Source organism: Xiphophorus hellerii, chromosome 10 (assembly GCF_003331165.1).
Source record: "Xiphophorus hellerii strain 12219 chromosome 10, Xiphophorus_hellerii-4.1, whole genome shotgun sequence".
NCBI classification, from domain to species: Eukaryota; Metazoa; Chordata; class Actinopteri; order Cyprinodontiformes; family Poeciliidae; genus Xiphophorus; species Xiphophorus hellerii.
The window spans coordinates 20,661,717-20,677,552 of record NC_045681.1 but is presented as its reverse complement, the minus strand read 5'-3'; the positions used below and the strand labels follow the sequence as shown (position 1 = coordinate 20,677,552).

The 15,836-nt window shown below is 36.6% G+C and overlaps 1 protein-coding gene across 2 annotated transcripts in view; it reads left to right on the top strand.

Moving 5' to 3' along the window:
* Nucleotides 1-2,024: 2,024 nt before the first annotated feature.
* Nucleotides 2,025-15,836, top strand: part of slc39a11 (solute carrier family 39, member 11) — a 143,764-nt gene continuing 129,952 nt past the window's right edge. For both annotated transcript variants that reach the window (XM_032573656.1, XM_032573655.1), the window contains exons 1-3: nt 2,025-2,068; nt 5,306-5,423; nt 8,266-8,304. In XM_032573656.1, the coding sequence (XP_032429547.1) occupies nt 5,316-5,423; nt 8,266-8,304 (147 nt within the window). In that variant the 5' untranslated portion in view covers nt 2,025-2,068; nt 5,306-5,315. The remainder of the gene's footprint in view (nt 2,069-5,305; nt 5,424-8,265; nt 8,305-15,836) is intronic.

Below are 15,836 nucleotides of genomic sequence, written 5' to 3'. Positions count from 1 at the left end.
TTTTCGTACAACACAAAACGATCCACTCGCTGAAATGCCAACACCTAATACAGACCTGACAGAAATACAACAGAAGTGACAAAATGCTAATATTTGTATAAACAACTAAAATGTTCAGGTTATTTAAGGTATTTCCTTTAACATTTATGAAGAGCGAATTGTAAAATGGGCAGCGTCATTTCAATTGAACTGCAGAATCTTTGAGAGCTTAACATGTTGCATGACTTTTTAATCCGTCAGTGAAGCTAATAATGTTAGTCTGCACTCCTTAGCTGATGTTAAGTATAAGAAAGACGAGATGATATGGCTACATCCACATACTGTATTATATATCAGATGCACTTGGAGCAGAAATGCTCCTTTAATAGGCTGAACATCTTATATGATTGCACACAGCTTTGTGGAGTTTGTTTTCCCTTTAACCCCCAGCAGCTTCGTTAACTACGAAATGAGGACTGTGAAGCATTTTAGGAATGTTTGTAAAAAAATGTTTTCCCAGAAAACCACAAGACATCTTTTTTCAGAAACTTTTCCCAGAAATGTTTAAAATTCCTTTTAAGTAATTGTGTCTTTTATTTTAAAAAAAACAAAACAAATTGTTCTGGAGACTGTCCTTGTTAATTGGCTGGTATGTTGCATAAAACCCATCCAGACCAATGAGTCAGCCATAAAAGTAACTGAAATCAGATGTGGTGTAAGATCTGAACTTTGGCGCTTGGAGGAGATTCCGCGCTTTAGAAACAGGAAATTCTGAATGACAACACAAAAATGCTCAAAATGTGTTCAATCGGTCTGCAGGTCAAAGTTCAAGATAGCCCAGATTTCCCTGTGAGATAAATGGCAAAAGCATTTCAGGAAGCTTCCAGCTGTAAGGGGGGAGGAGGGAAAGGAATCTGTTTTGGATCTCTGCTGTGCAAAATATCCAAAAATAAACATACATGCCCAAAGTAGAAGTAAAGATCTCAGGTCCTTTTTATATTTTAAAGTCATCAAATTCTTTAGGAGAAGCAGGAAATGTAAATAAGTGATCACCGAAGGTCATTTAATGCTCTGTGACATTTTATTATTGTAAAAACTGATTTGATCTACAATAGTCTTGTTTTCTTACAACACCATCAGTATGTGAGGTGTTAGAGACAAATACTGTAGTAAATACTTCTAATGACTCGATTTCATTAGCAGCATTCAGATGATAACAGACTGATAATTTGGTATAAACAGGGTGAATGCTTTTAATGAGTCAGGCCTTTACTGACTCGCCTGATCAAAATTTCATTTATCTTGAATCTACTTATTTTGAAATATGTTTGTGCCATACGTGTACACAATTTTTCTCTCTCTGTTGGTGAACCAAGAAAAACCTATTTTAAAAAATGGATAAAAAATAAGTTTTGAAAAAAAAAAAAAAAAAACTGACAAAGTGCATTAAAGGATGGACCAGTTCTGGCAGCAAACACTACTGCAAATGGTTTCTTGAACATGAAAATGAGTTTCTGTTCTCCAACAACTGCGTACTTTTACATTAATGTCAACCCAAACGTCTGAGAAATGTTTCTGATACCTTATTTAATCCAAGCCACAAAGAGCTAAGGTTCCTTTGAAATGGAAAATAAAATCTAGTTCTAGTAAGATGTACCTAATAAAGTGACCGATGAGTGTGTATTTCCTTTTTAAAAGTAATTGCGTATTTTCTCCAGTGTTTATTGCTCAAGTAACATGCAAAAAGACCCCAAAGCTGTTAAAACGGGATTTAATTTAATTTAATTGCCCAGTATATTTTCAAATTGAACAGTATAGTTTATTTAAATTCATTTATTTATTAAGTTTCGCTTAATTATATCAGCGTTTAATAGATTTTATTATTAATATAATTCTAAATTCGCCTTATGGGATTAAAAATGTTTTTGTTACAATTTTATTCATCGAGTTTCGATCGACAGTAAAAACTCCCGCCGTCAAAGAACTGGCCAATCGGCTGCGAGTGGGGGCGGAGCGTCAGCTGTCATAAACACGTGCTCTAGGAAGTAGGAAGTAAATACAGAGGAGTCCACAGAGCCACAGGTAGAAAGTGAGTACTCTCGACTTTATTGTTGAAAAACTTCCAATTAAGTTTATAGTTTCGGAAAATAAATTTAGACGAATTAAGACACATTACTCCCTGTTATTAAAAATAGTGGTTGTGTACGAAATGCCACCAGTATTGTCTTGCAAGAGCAAGAATTGTAAGGTTGTTCGGTTGCTCCTCATTTATCCTGCTTTGGTAGTAAAAAAGAATCCAGTAGCCTCTACTTTCTCCTTTAGGACTCGAAACACACGAAGGCAAACTTGACGTGTTTAAAAGGAGTATGTTGAATTTATTTCGCCACAGCAAAGCTGACCTAAGAGCGCCTTTAGACAATGAATGAATAAAAATGCCTTTGAGCTTTTAAATTGAAAATAACAGCGGTCACCTGCACTTTATTCCACTAAACCGAAGCCTCATTATGTTAGCAACGACACACAGCTGTTAGCCTTTGTCATTATAAAATTAGCCGTTACAACAACTGCAAGGTAAATATATTTATTGTATGTTGGGTTAAAATCTGGATTGAAGAATGTGGCTTCTGATATTTAAAGGTAATTAATTTACTTTTATTCTACATATTTAGTGGTAAAAAAAACACTAAGAAATTTACCTTTAATTTCAGACACCATTAAGTCCGATATAAACACGTTTGCAAGTCCAAGGTTTCAAATATATGCAGTTGAAACTAGGCTGCCAAATACTGAGGAAATTATGTTTAGCAAATAGAAATAATTTGGTTAATTGTAACTGACTTAAAACATGAGAATTTTGCTCTGATTTAACTTCAGACAGTGAAAAATAAAGGTGTTTGTCTTTTTAATTGGAGTATATAAACTTTTGGTTTCAAATGTATCATCTTAATATAGTGGGATTAATAGCATCACAACAAAAAATTAAATATAGTAATTATTACTAAATGTGGGATGAGCTTTACCAACCGAATGAAGCATTTGGATTTCTGCAGATTGACATTTGAAATTCTAATTGGGGCTTCATCATTCTGTTAATTTTTTTTTTTTTTTCAGAATTTTTGAGAAAAATGCAAAAAATAATTAAAGGGGACAACAATTATTCAAAGGTTTTTGATGTAAAAGCTGGAACTTCTTGACCAAACTGCAAGTGTTTTGCTGTGGATGTTTTCTTACTTCATATTTGATTCAATTAAGGCTGGATGATACATTGGTTTTTATAAATTATTAAAAAATTTTTTGTTTATGAGGACTTAATTTTTGGAAAATCTGGATTGTTTTCCCCCCTTGCCAATTAACTCCTTGGTTGATATCACCCACAACCACAAAACCACATTTAAAACAAACAAACAAAAAAAAAAGTATCCTATTAAGATGAGGGAGTGAAACAGTCTGAACAGTCGAGTCAGTCTGGCAAATGATTTGGCCATGATTCAACCTGCAATGTGACGTGTCAGTGGATTTCTACAAAGCTGGAAGTCAGTTCACTGTGGGTGTGGTCACAGAGAAGCAAATAAAGAAGGGCAGGATATTGTAATCCACAGCAAACAGGATTTTCATGCTTGTTTACATCTTAATTTGGTGAAACGGTCTTAGAGGACGACTCCTGGATCAGTAAACGGATAAGTTTCAGGACACACATGCTGATGTTGGAGTTGTCAGTCAAAATCAGATTTTTAGGGTCACAATTAACGATTGAGGAACAATTTTTGATTCATAAACCAATTTTTCTATTCAAATGGTCTGGATATTTTATTGAAATTATGGAAGAGACAATGTGAGCAAATTTAGTTAAAATGACATGGTTCCACACTGTATCAAATTCCATCAGTTTATATTTAAACAAAAATGTCTTTGTGCATAAAATTCTGTAACTTAAATTACCAGTATTAGGTTGGCTTAGCTTTTTTGTTTCTGCACCTCTACGGTGGACCCAGCAAACATATGGAAGAAGGTGGTCAGAATAGATGAAACCAAAACTGAGCTTACTGGCCTCAAGCCATACCATGACTCTAAACCAGGGGTCTCAAACTCCAGTCCTCGAGGGCCGCAGTCCTGCAACTTTTAGATGTGCCTCTGCTGCACCACACCTGGCTAGAATGATTAGGTCATTAAGGCTCTGGAGAACTGATCTACACAAGGAGGAGGTCATTAAGTCATTTCATTCCAGTGTTTTGTACCTGTGGCACATCTAAAAACTGTAGGACAGCGGCCCTCGAGGCCTGGAGTTTGAGACTCCTGCTAAACATTCAAACAGATCTGTAATGGAATCATTTAGATTAAAGCATGTTCATTTATTAGAATGGCCCAGTCAAAGTTCAAATCTAAATCCAGTTAGATTTAAGAATCGCTGTTCAAAGATTTGAACATAACTAATCTCTGCTTGAGCTATTTTTGATTTTGTGAAACCAGTAGTCATTGTTCATTAGTGGCACTACAGTCGACCATCTGCCTATTTGCTGTTCAATATTCACTTTTTTTTTTTTTTTGCGCTGGTTTGGAAAATCTGTTCCCTGTTAGTGGATTCTTTCGCAGAACATATCTGATAATAAAAAAAAAAAAACTGCTTGGGAAGCTGAGATGCCTCAATGCAACACTACTTAACACGCTACTGGCTGGCCTTTGCAAAACAGCCAATCCAGGCGTGCTATTTATTTGCCTGGTATTGATTGGATAGATTGGAAAGACTGTAGATGTTGTCCACTGTGGATATCAATTAATATCGAGACATATTTGGTGTTTGAACAATTAAAGTAGGCAGTTCTAAGTGTTTTTAGGTATTTGCAGATGTTAGCATTTTGTAAACAATGGTGGATCCTTACCCTTACAAATACTAGGAGTCCACTCTATAGCTTCTGTATGTGCTGCACCTGCTTTACTATTGAGCTAAACAACTACCCTGTTGAGTTGTTTTTCAAAGAACAGACAAAAATGCCAGTGTGTAAATTTATAAGGACTTGCACCTGTAACTGTAGCAAAAAAAGTTCTAGAAAGCATTCGGTTGGGTGAACACAAATGCATAAAGAATTTGAGCATCACATATAATTTTCCTTCCACAATTGTGCACCACTTTGTGTTGATTGATCACTAAAATACCTTGACATTTGAAGCCCTATTGTGACAAAATGGCAAAGGTTTCAGTAGGTTAGCAAGATAATGTCTTTTAGCCTTAGAGGAGAACTTATCGGCACTGTAATCTTCTCAGTTGTTAAAGCAACTACAGAATAATGGTGGTTTGGTTAGAGACTGACTTTGTGTCCTGCTTTGCCAGGTGTGGCATCATGCTGGAAGGCTACAGCCCTGTGATCCAGGCCCTGCTGGGCACTCTGTTTACCTGGGGTCTGACCGCCGCGGGGGCCGCCCTCGTCTTCATCTTCTCCAGCCGACAGGTACACACTGACAGCTTCGCACGTTCTATTTTCGGTTGATAGAGTTTGAAAATGTTTAGGTTATTAGTCATGCATATATGCAAAGCTGGAGGTTGGAATAAGCTAGCTTATGGCTTAATGTAAAGGCAGAATGCAAAGCAAATACAATCCGTGACTCTACCCACAAAATCCTCCAGCTAGCAGCTTCAAAGCTCCCTGATTAGCATGTTAGACCTCAGCTATGCAAGCCAAATAATGGCTGAATCGTTTCTATGTGATCAGAGATCTCAACAACTCTTCAAACTTTTCTCCTAAATCTGCATGGCTTGCATGTTCCAGCCCAACTTTACATACACAGCCAGTTCATACAGCCAAATGGAGGTTTCTTATCCTTTCAGCTGTTGTTCTTTTTTAGTTTTCCTAAATTGGATTGCTTTAATAACTTTACTGTGCATTCCAAGCTCAATAACAAATCAAAAGCAGGTTTTTTGAGGGGTCTTTTGATTAGAAAGCCTGAAATACATCATGTAGACACTTACCTGAACTTGAGTACATGCTCCTTTCTCATGTCCTTCTGTAAATTGACTGGATGATAAAAGACCTCGATCGGGCTGGCAGGTAATAACCCAGTGATCAAAAACCAGAGTTCCTTTAGGGAGTTGCCTCTGGAGAACCTCAAATACATTGATAGAGCCCGCCATCAATCAATCCTCTATGACAGAATGGTCAAACAGAATCTGAACACACAACAATGAAAATTTGATCAAAGGCAAGTCTTCAATTTAAACCCTCTGGTCTGATCAGTCAAGGGTCCTTCCCGTTTTCACCGTTTCTGCCACCGTTGAACGGTTAATAATTTGCTTTTCATGTGAAACGTGAAACGCTTGTTGATTCTTCAAATTACTTGTGTATAACAAACGCATGTCTCAGTTGTGCAGGAAGAAAAAAAGCATATGCAGTGCCTTGAAAAAGTATTATCCCTTGAACTTTTTTTTTCAATGGGATTTTATGTGATAATCAAACGCAAGATAGCATGAAACACAAAAAATAAGTGTAACAGCCATGTGTTCAGCTCCGTTTACTCATATCCCCCAGAGCATATTCATAAGTTAGAATGGCCTATCCAAAGTTCAGACTTATATCCAATCTGACGATATCTGGCAAGACTTGAACATTAATGTTTACAGATGCTCTACGTCCATTGTGAATGAGTTTAAGCTACTTCAAAAACTTTTAAGAGGTAATTGTGGTTTTACATGGCATGGTAATGTCGTTACCATTAGTCTCTCTCAAGGTAATTTTTTTCCTTCTGGTTGGTGTTTTTTTTGTGTGTGTTTTTTTTTTCTCATGTTTTTTAAAGTTTTGCTTGAATTAGAGATCAAATGTTTTTATTTTGTTTTTAACAGTTAATGAGCCATTGAAAGAGCGACAGTCTTACCATATCGCTTTCTGTGCTATGTAAAATTAATTAGAAACTCTTATAAAACTGTCTCATATTTTCAATTAAGATAACCTGCTGATTTCGTTTCCTGTCTTTGATTAAGTGTTTAATAATCTGTTATGGAACAGTTTGATTGATCCTGTCATTTAGGGAAAAAAATGAGCTAACACTTGAAGCAACTGTCAGTGTGAGCGCTCACAAGTATGTGTCTTGCTAATGCATACACATACACTCAAACTATTTATTCTTCCCTTCTGTTAAGATATTTCACACATTTTACAATTTTAAAACCAATCAGCAGGTCATTTTTGTAAGCTGCTTTGCTGGTGAAGTTCTGGTGCAATCTAAGATAATCTGAAACCTCTGCATTGATGCTTGACGTGGTTCAAACTTGGAAACTCAATTTAGAAAGACCACAAGCCAGGATTTGACCCCAAGAGCTTCCTGCTGCAAGCCAACAGTGTTGCCAACTAATTTGCTGCCCCTTATATGAAAATATGTTTTTGAAATATTTGTGTGTAGTTGTTGGGGGAGTAATATCAAATCTAAAAATAAAAAGAACATCTTTGAATTCTCAATTGAAATATGTTTTGAAGTGGAGAGGGCTGGTAATAGATACCAGCTCTGAAGCATTATAAAAAAAAGAAGCAAAAAGCAATCCCATATGGTCAAGAGATTAAACCACGCAAATAAATACCAGCACAACTGAAGGTTGCAGTTTAAAAAAAAAATAAAAATCCCGATGAGCCAATTTTATATGGTTAATTAGTCGGGCTCTGTTAGCTAGCCTGCACTCTGCTGCTTAACACACACGCTGAAAAAAATTATTTTCTAATAATGTTATAAACCCAAACCTCAAGTATTTTTTCTACTCAATAAGCCTGAACATAGCTATATGCAAAAGATATCTAACTTGAAATACTACTTTAAAAAAAAAAATGTTTTATGACATTTTAAATTCAGTTGTCTGGACTCTCAAAAGTCAAACTCTGAAAAAGGAGCCATTTTCCAAAACAAATAGCTGGAAAGCGATTCTTCGAAAAGCTCCATGACCTTCACTCGTCCTGCTCTTACCTGTGAAAGGAAAAGACATGTATATACTTGGTCAATGTTTTCTGCTTTTAGGCTCTTCGGATCTCAAATTACACACTTTTTAAGCTACTGTCGCTAGCTTCTCTTTTGATTTGTTGACATTGTGTTGCCGCATCACGTGAGAAATCCATCTGCTGACTGAGTGGTTTTACTTCTAAAGTTGTTGCCTTTTCACAGTCTAACATTTGACTCTGTAGACATCGAAGCAATTTTTGACAGGTTGTTTCCATTAAAAGGTTAACCGAACTGTTGCTTTTATGTTGTCAAGGTTTCAACACATCGATTTATCTGACTTGCACTCATTATCTTTTTCTTATCTGCCCTGTTCAGAAGCAGATCTTGGATGGAAGTTTGGGTTTTGCAGCCGGGGTGAGTTTATTGTCCTCTGAACTCTACAGTTCACACACCGACACATACACACATTGCAGAGCCTAGTATGTTTCACCACAGCATGCAGAGTTCCCCCAAGACCTCATATAAACTCTGACACTTTCTGATGCCACATCTAATTTCATTAAATGTGAGGTAAGTATTCCCCCGAAGCAGGACTTAGTCTTATCATATGGAAGGTTTTATGCTGCAAATGGAAAAGATCATTAAATCCCCATCAGTCTTTTTCTTTCAATTACATTTTTTTTCGATTTCTTGCAGGAAAAATCGGTTCATTGGCAAATGTAATTATCTTGCCGGTTAGAAAGTTAAGCTGGCACTGAATCCTGATGTTCTACACGGCTGTCTAAATCACATTGAAGTCATACAAAAAATAATGTGAAAGCTTGTTCAGGCCTATGAATCTATGAAAGACTTCCTAGAGATTTTACCACCTATGATAAACCAGTCAATATATCAACATTTTTAAACTCAATTAATGCTAGCTGAAACAGACAAATGAAAAGCATTGGACACTGCATACAGATTAGCTTGTTTTTACAACATCAATAAATCATGTTGGCAACAAATTACACGTTTCCAGAACATTGTTAGGTTTCAGACTGTTAAGTTCTGTGGTCTGCAATGTGCTTAGATAGAGGTGCTCTAGCTACTAGGAGGTGCTAGAGCACCTGCCCTTTTACCTTTAGGCTAAAAAGTATCTTTCTGAAATCTTTTTTTAAAATTTTTTTTTACGCTATATAGCTATTAATTTCTAAACAGTACTTATGCATAATGTTCAAGCTGTGCCTCTTTAAAAAAAGATTTCAGAAGGACACTTGTTTGTGCTGAGGGAAAAAGTCAGGTTCTCACACTGGTAGCAGATGGTTACGTGCGCCGCACAAGGTGCCCTTTTTTCCACTTGAGCACCCATTCCCCAAAATGTCTGTTTATGGTGAAATCTTAACAGGCGAAAATGCATACTAGCACAATTTGATTGTTATCAAAAGGTAGTTTTAGTTGATTTATCCTCGAGAACCTGTGTGCTCGCTTCAAGTTTAACGACCCCTCAAAGTAAATGTCAATGTAATAAACCTTTTAGCAAATTTAATTGATGACACTTATTTTTTTTCTTCTAGTAAAACTGAAAGTCTGTTCCTCTGTAAAATAAGTCATGTTGTAATTAAAGACTACGATAGGGAGGGGTGGAAATTAGCACCCGCCACTGGCCAAATGTGGGTAAAAGTATGAAGTGGCGTGTAAATTAAAGCAACGCACCTGCCACTGTGACAATTTGACAATTTGAACAGGAAAAAAAAGCTCTATTCAGTTTGTACTCTGTTCAGGGGAGGACTGACCATCGGGGATACAGATATACATACTGTATATGGGGAGGCCCTAGGCTGTCATAATCTAACAAAAAAAGAATATATATATATATATATATATATATATATATATTAATATTTTAAACACCTCCAGGGGGTCTTTTGTGGGCTCTAGTGTCCATTATATGAAAGTAGGCTGACAAGAAAAGGGGAAGGAGAGGGGGGAAGACATGCGGCAAATATCGTCGGGTCTGGGAGTCGAACCCACAATGGCCGCGTCGAGGACTCAAGGGTCGCGCTATCCCCTACGCCACCATGGTACGCCCCGAAATATAATTTTTATCGACCGCGACAGCCCATTGGTTGATTTTACTGACTGATATTATCCAATGAAATCCCTCAGTCCTCCTTTTCCCGCCCCTCCCTTCTAAGTTTATAAATAGCGTCATTTCAGCTAACCGGAGTCCGAGCAAAGTGAGCGGATAAGAGACTGGGCGGGTCACAAAAACTACGATAACAAATTCTAAAAAGTGCATAAACCCATTCAGAACGAATTGTCAAACTAACCGATAAGTTTACCACCATTTTTTCACCATTTGATATTATTCTGGGTGTGTTCTGTCAGTATGATCACAGAAGTCTGAACTCCTAATTGCCCTGTTCTACTAGCACCTAGCAGTGAACCACAACTTGACTTTGCATAATTTGGATGGTCTTCCATGACAGTTGAGTAACAGCTCTACTGGGTGAGGTTGTCGTCAATGTAATCTGTTCGGTACACAAACACAACATTGTGTGCTCTGTGCTTTGTGGTCTTGTAATTAAAAACTCCAAATCCACTCCCCGTAGAGATTTTTTACAAACAGCAAGTTGGATTATTATAAGGGAGTCTTGTGGCATTGTAGATTGTCCTGCAATCGATGGGTCGCTGGTTTGAGCTTCCGCCTCATCCGTGTCCGTCATTGTGTCCTTGAGGAAGACATTTCACCCAACTTGCCTGCTGGTGATTGTCAGAACAGCCGATAGCGCAATATACAATCCAGTAGCTTGCCATCATCATATGAAAGTGTGCATGAGGATTTTATGTAAATAGTCTTTAAGTGTCCTGAAAAGTGCAATACAAGTCTGATATTTCATTCCATAACCATGTTGAGCTGCATTACAGGCAATAAATCAATAGCTAACAAAAAATACGTTTTTAATATGGGATAATTAATAGTGGTAACACATGTGGGAAGAATTTACGCTAACACTCCTTTGTGCACCTAAAATATGGAAGTTGTTACTGAAAGAGCTCTCTCTAATTCTGCAACAGCTTCATTCATCGGGTGGTAGATGCTGAACTAGAGGCTTCTGTCCTTGGCTCTAGACACACAACAAAAAGATTCATAAATTCATTTAAAGTTTTACTCCACCATAGGTCACGTTCTTAGGTCACTGCAGCCCCTCATTTGACCTTGTACCAAAACAAAAGTTGAGTTTGTTTTTTTTAATCTGTTATAGCAAATGTTTTTACATTCAGTTAGCAATTATTATGAACACATCTAGCCTGAAGCAAATGGATAAGGCAAAGTAATAAAAACAGGAAAAAGGACAAACACTTGGGAGGTCAGGAATGTGTTTATGAATGAAAATGTCTTAGTGAAGAGTGAAAGATTTAGATTGAACATAAACTCAGTGCTCTCTGTTCAATTCTGGAATCTCCTACCACATGCATATGTCCATGTTCAAGCTGCCGTACTTGCATTGCCTTACTAAAGTATTCATACCCCAGATTATTTTCACATTCTATCACATGACATCCACAAATGTTGATCTATTTCTTTGGGTGTTATAAGTTAGAAAAATACAGAATAGTGCCAGACTGAGCAGGAGAAAATTAATGCATGCTTTAAAAATGGAGATCTGAAAAGTGTGGTGTGCCTTAGCATTCAGCCTCACTGAGTCAAATCTTTGTTGAGTTATGTTTCTTTGCAGTTTGAGATGAAAGTCTTTTTGAATGTCTCTGCCAGCATAGCACATCTAGAAACTGCATTTTCCCCTCATTTCTCATTATTTTTGAAAAAAGCTTGAACGTTTTTCACTCATTTTCAATTAGGTTTACATTTGGACTTTGACTATTCCCTGTGATTTTTTTGTTTGTTTTTTCCCTGTGGAATGTAACTTGATTTGTTTTTTTTTCACAACTATTATTATTCTATTAGTTGATTAATAATTGATTGATCATTAAGTGATTAATTGGGTTAAAATATTGGCTGATTTTGCTGTTATTTAATGACTTGAATCGTTTTATTCAATAATAGAAATACATTAAAATAAAGAAATAACATGCAAAAGAAATGATTCAATTTCTTTTTAGAATAAAAAATTTGTTGTGCCTAAAACACAATAAAACAACTTTTTGTTTTTGGCTTAATTACTGCTCTGAGTGTTGGTCTTTTAAGAAATTGCCATTTTTTGAGTTTCTAGATGCCAGTTAAGGATTAATTGATTACTAAATTAGTTGACAATTATTTAATTAATCATGATTAATAGCGTTCTGAGTCCTTGAGCAGAAATGAGGAACACTATGAATATTAGCTACTGCGGTAGTGCTAACACTGCTGCAATAGCGGTAGTCTTGGCAATACTTATGTAGCAATACGTTGTGCATATTGATATGTTTTGAGCTAGATTTGGTGTTTGAACAATTAAAACAAGCAGTTTCAAGCGTTTTTAGAGGGAGTCATGTATTTCTTGACAGTTGTGGTCCCTAACCCACGTGAATATCAGGGATCCTCTGTGTGGCTCATGTCAGTGAGTGCATGGTGATCTGCATGATTCAGATCCTCCTCCAACTTGCATTCCCTGAGTCCATGACATGCGCGCACACACACGCACTCACGCCGTCACTAACAGATTTGGATACAGATGGACACTCATGCTCACAGAACTAAGGAAAAAAAAAAAAAAACAGCCTTTGTCACTACATAATATGGCGTCATGAAGTGTCAGTGCGCAGCGCCCCTCAGCTGTGATTGTTGAGGAAGAAGCCTAATGACCTATCATTAATTTGTGCATACATAATTTCCTCTCCTCCTTTACTCAAATCTCCAGCTTTTCTTTTACCCCCTTTATATGGATGTTAAACTCCTGACGACCTCTTGTTAGACAGAGGTGATGAAGCCGGCGTCTCCAAGTGATGTTAATCACTTTTTCTTTTGTTTTTTCTCCATACCAAGAACACGGAGTGCTGCCAAAATATTGTTTGGCATGCTGCAAATTGATGAGAAGCAGCAATCTGAGACCCTGAAGCTTGGATCCACTCACCACAGTTTTCTCTCTCTGGGGGGGCAAGTTTTTGAGAGTGGCCTGTTACTACCACTTCAGAAGGGGAGTTATGAGATTTGGCTCTAAATGAATGGCTTTCTGCTGCGTGCCATGCTCTAAATTTGCGTTTTATTGGTGGTTTTGTCTTTTTTCCGCCATCACAAGCAAGTTTTTAGATCTAACTTTTTTCTTGCGTCTCTCACGCTGGAGATGTGAGACACCCAGACAGGCAGGAGACAGCGAAGGACACCATTCAGCTGAACTGCTATGTAATCAAACTGCACTTTCTAGCAGCCTACCTTAGTTACAGTTTTATTGATTTATTTTCTCTAAAACATTAAAACTTGTTTTTATTGATTCCCCAAATGATTAAAAATAGCTTTAAACTTTATTTGAAAACCCGTATTTGTGTACAGTAAGCTAGTTCTGATTTGAGAAGTCTAAAATTAAACGATCTGTGTTGAAATAATTTTTATTTGTACAGCAAATTTCAAACAGAACCCAAAGCACATCAAACACTTGTATATGAGAAATGCATGTGGGTTAGGGGGGGAAAGGCAGGGCAATAGTCATGCATTAAATAACGATTTACGACTGTGCCGAATAAGAAGGTAAATTCAGCATTGTCTTTTTTTCATGATTTATTGCATAATATATATCCCTACTAATTAAATTCATTTCGGTTTAAATAACAGTACCAGGTCTGTACTCAGATTTGCGGAACATTATGAGAAGTACTTGAAAATATGGAAGAATCCTGTATTTAATAGTTTTAAAAACAGTTTATTGGAGAGTGGAGGTAGAAGTCTGCCTTGTCTTTGGAATCTACAGTCTATTAAATTTGAAGACTAACTCCAGATATATTTGTTCCAGGCGTACGCGCCACATCAGAATCACAAAAGCTAAAGCCGTAGGCAGCTGGAAGTGACAGTGAAATCTGCTGTGTGTTTTATTTGAACGGACCTCTGCTGTGTTGCTGCATGTCAAATCGCAGTGAACACAGCGTAGTTCAAACACTGACATTAATCTGACAAAACAGTGGTGTTCAACATATCCGCACATGTCAAGTGCCGTGATATTATAAAATCTATGGATTACATGAAGTGACCAGCAAGAGGCGGTGTTGCAAATTTGCAGCAGCCAGTTCTGTATTTCTTTTTCCGAGATACTGAATAAGGGGAAAAACATATAAATGACTGTTCTTTTCAGAGACGAGGGTCAGAGAAAGTTGGTGTATCTTGGTTTTCATCTCGAAGAGTTTGTTGCCTAGTCATAAATCATGAATTCTGCTCTTAAGATATAATCATTATGAGAGGCTTCTTCAGAACACCAGTGACATTAAAATCTCTAAAATGGCACTAAATTGCACTATATTTAATTATATTTTTGAATGTGCTGATATTCATTTATACTCCTACGGGACAGTAGCAAACATTTAATTTCAGACAATACAGTTTCGAAGGTCTTTAAACATACCTGATTGAATTTCTCTTTATGATGAATGAAAATTCTTAGAATTTTTTTCACCACAACGATAAATAATGATGAATATTATTTCTTACTTACAAACTATGTGTACTGTTTCAGCCATTTTTGCTTGCTTTAAATGCTTAAATTTAAACTCTGATGACCTTACAGTAGTCTGAATAGATTATAGATAATTGTTTTAACTTGTGTGTCATCAATAAAAGTATGAAACATCCGTATGGACTGTTGGAATTGGGCTGTACAAAATGTTCTGAGGAATAATTTTGAAGTGAAAAAGTTCAGTCTGAAGGAGTGAAATGGCAACTTGTTTTTTTTTTTTTTTTCATTTGCAGATATGTCATCCATTTGCATTATGTCATAAACTCATAATGCTTTTCTGCTAGATGGTTTAGCTAGCAATTCTTAAGGCAGTTTCCTTGAAGAATTGCATTTGAGGCACATCTATCAATCTGTCTGAAGAACTTGGCCAACAACCAGCAGTTTTGTACCTTCATTTAGAGGAAATTACATCTGTAAAACATGTTCTTTCAGTCTGATGCTGGATAAAGGAAACTCTGATTGCAAATAGCTTTTGAAGGAGTTGATGGAACAAATTCTGTTTAGGCTTTACTGTGGATGATTACTCAGTATACGTTCATGGGGAATAGAAAGTTCACCCTCTGTGATGTTTAATACTATGTTGATGGATCTGTAGTGGCAGTTATTTAAAGTTTCCCATTATTGAATGACTTTATCTACCTCTCCTGTATTTTTGGGGAGTTATTGCAGAAAGTTCTTTAGTTCATAGAGGTTTGTAGATAGTTTTTGGTTTATTGTAGCATTCCTGATGAGCTTGGAATCATTGTTCTGTTTCATATGAACTAAAGCTATTGAACAAATGGCCTCGCGTTTACTCTAGAGTACTCTGGTATACAGAGGCTTTCTCGTTTGACTTGATGAATGCAAGACCTCGTCCAGTAGCTGCTACACAATTCAAAATCATTAATGTCCTGCCATCTTTTTTTTTTTTTTTTTTTGAAAGAAAAACTTTTGTGCTTTTGTAACCTTTCTAAACAATTTGTAGGTGTTCAACAATGAACATTAAAATGAATATGCTAATGAAAACCTGCTATGTCTCAGTATTGCGGTGTCTTACCTTGTGGTGAATTAGTTGGGATAATCACTTTTTAGACGATTGAATGCTGTCTTAAATTATTTTGTATCATAATTCTAGTAGTGTGGCAGGTTGTAGCTGGGTTACTGAACTTGGAGGATGACTTTGGGGATATTAAAAGACCATCAAATATTTTGAGAGTACATAACTAAGCTCAAACAACAACTGGGGTGTAAAATGTTGAGTGTCATTGTTATTATTATTAATAGTAACAATCTTCCAATTGGCATGATTGGCTCAGAAACTCAAAAGAC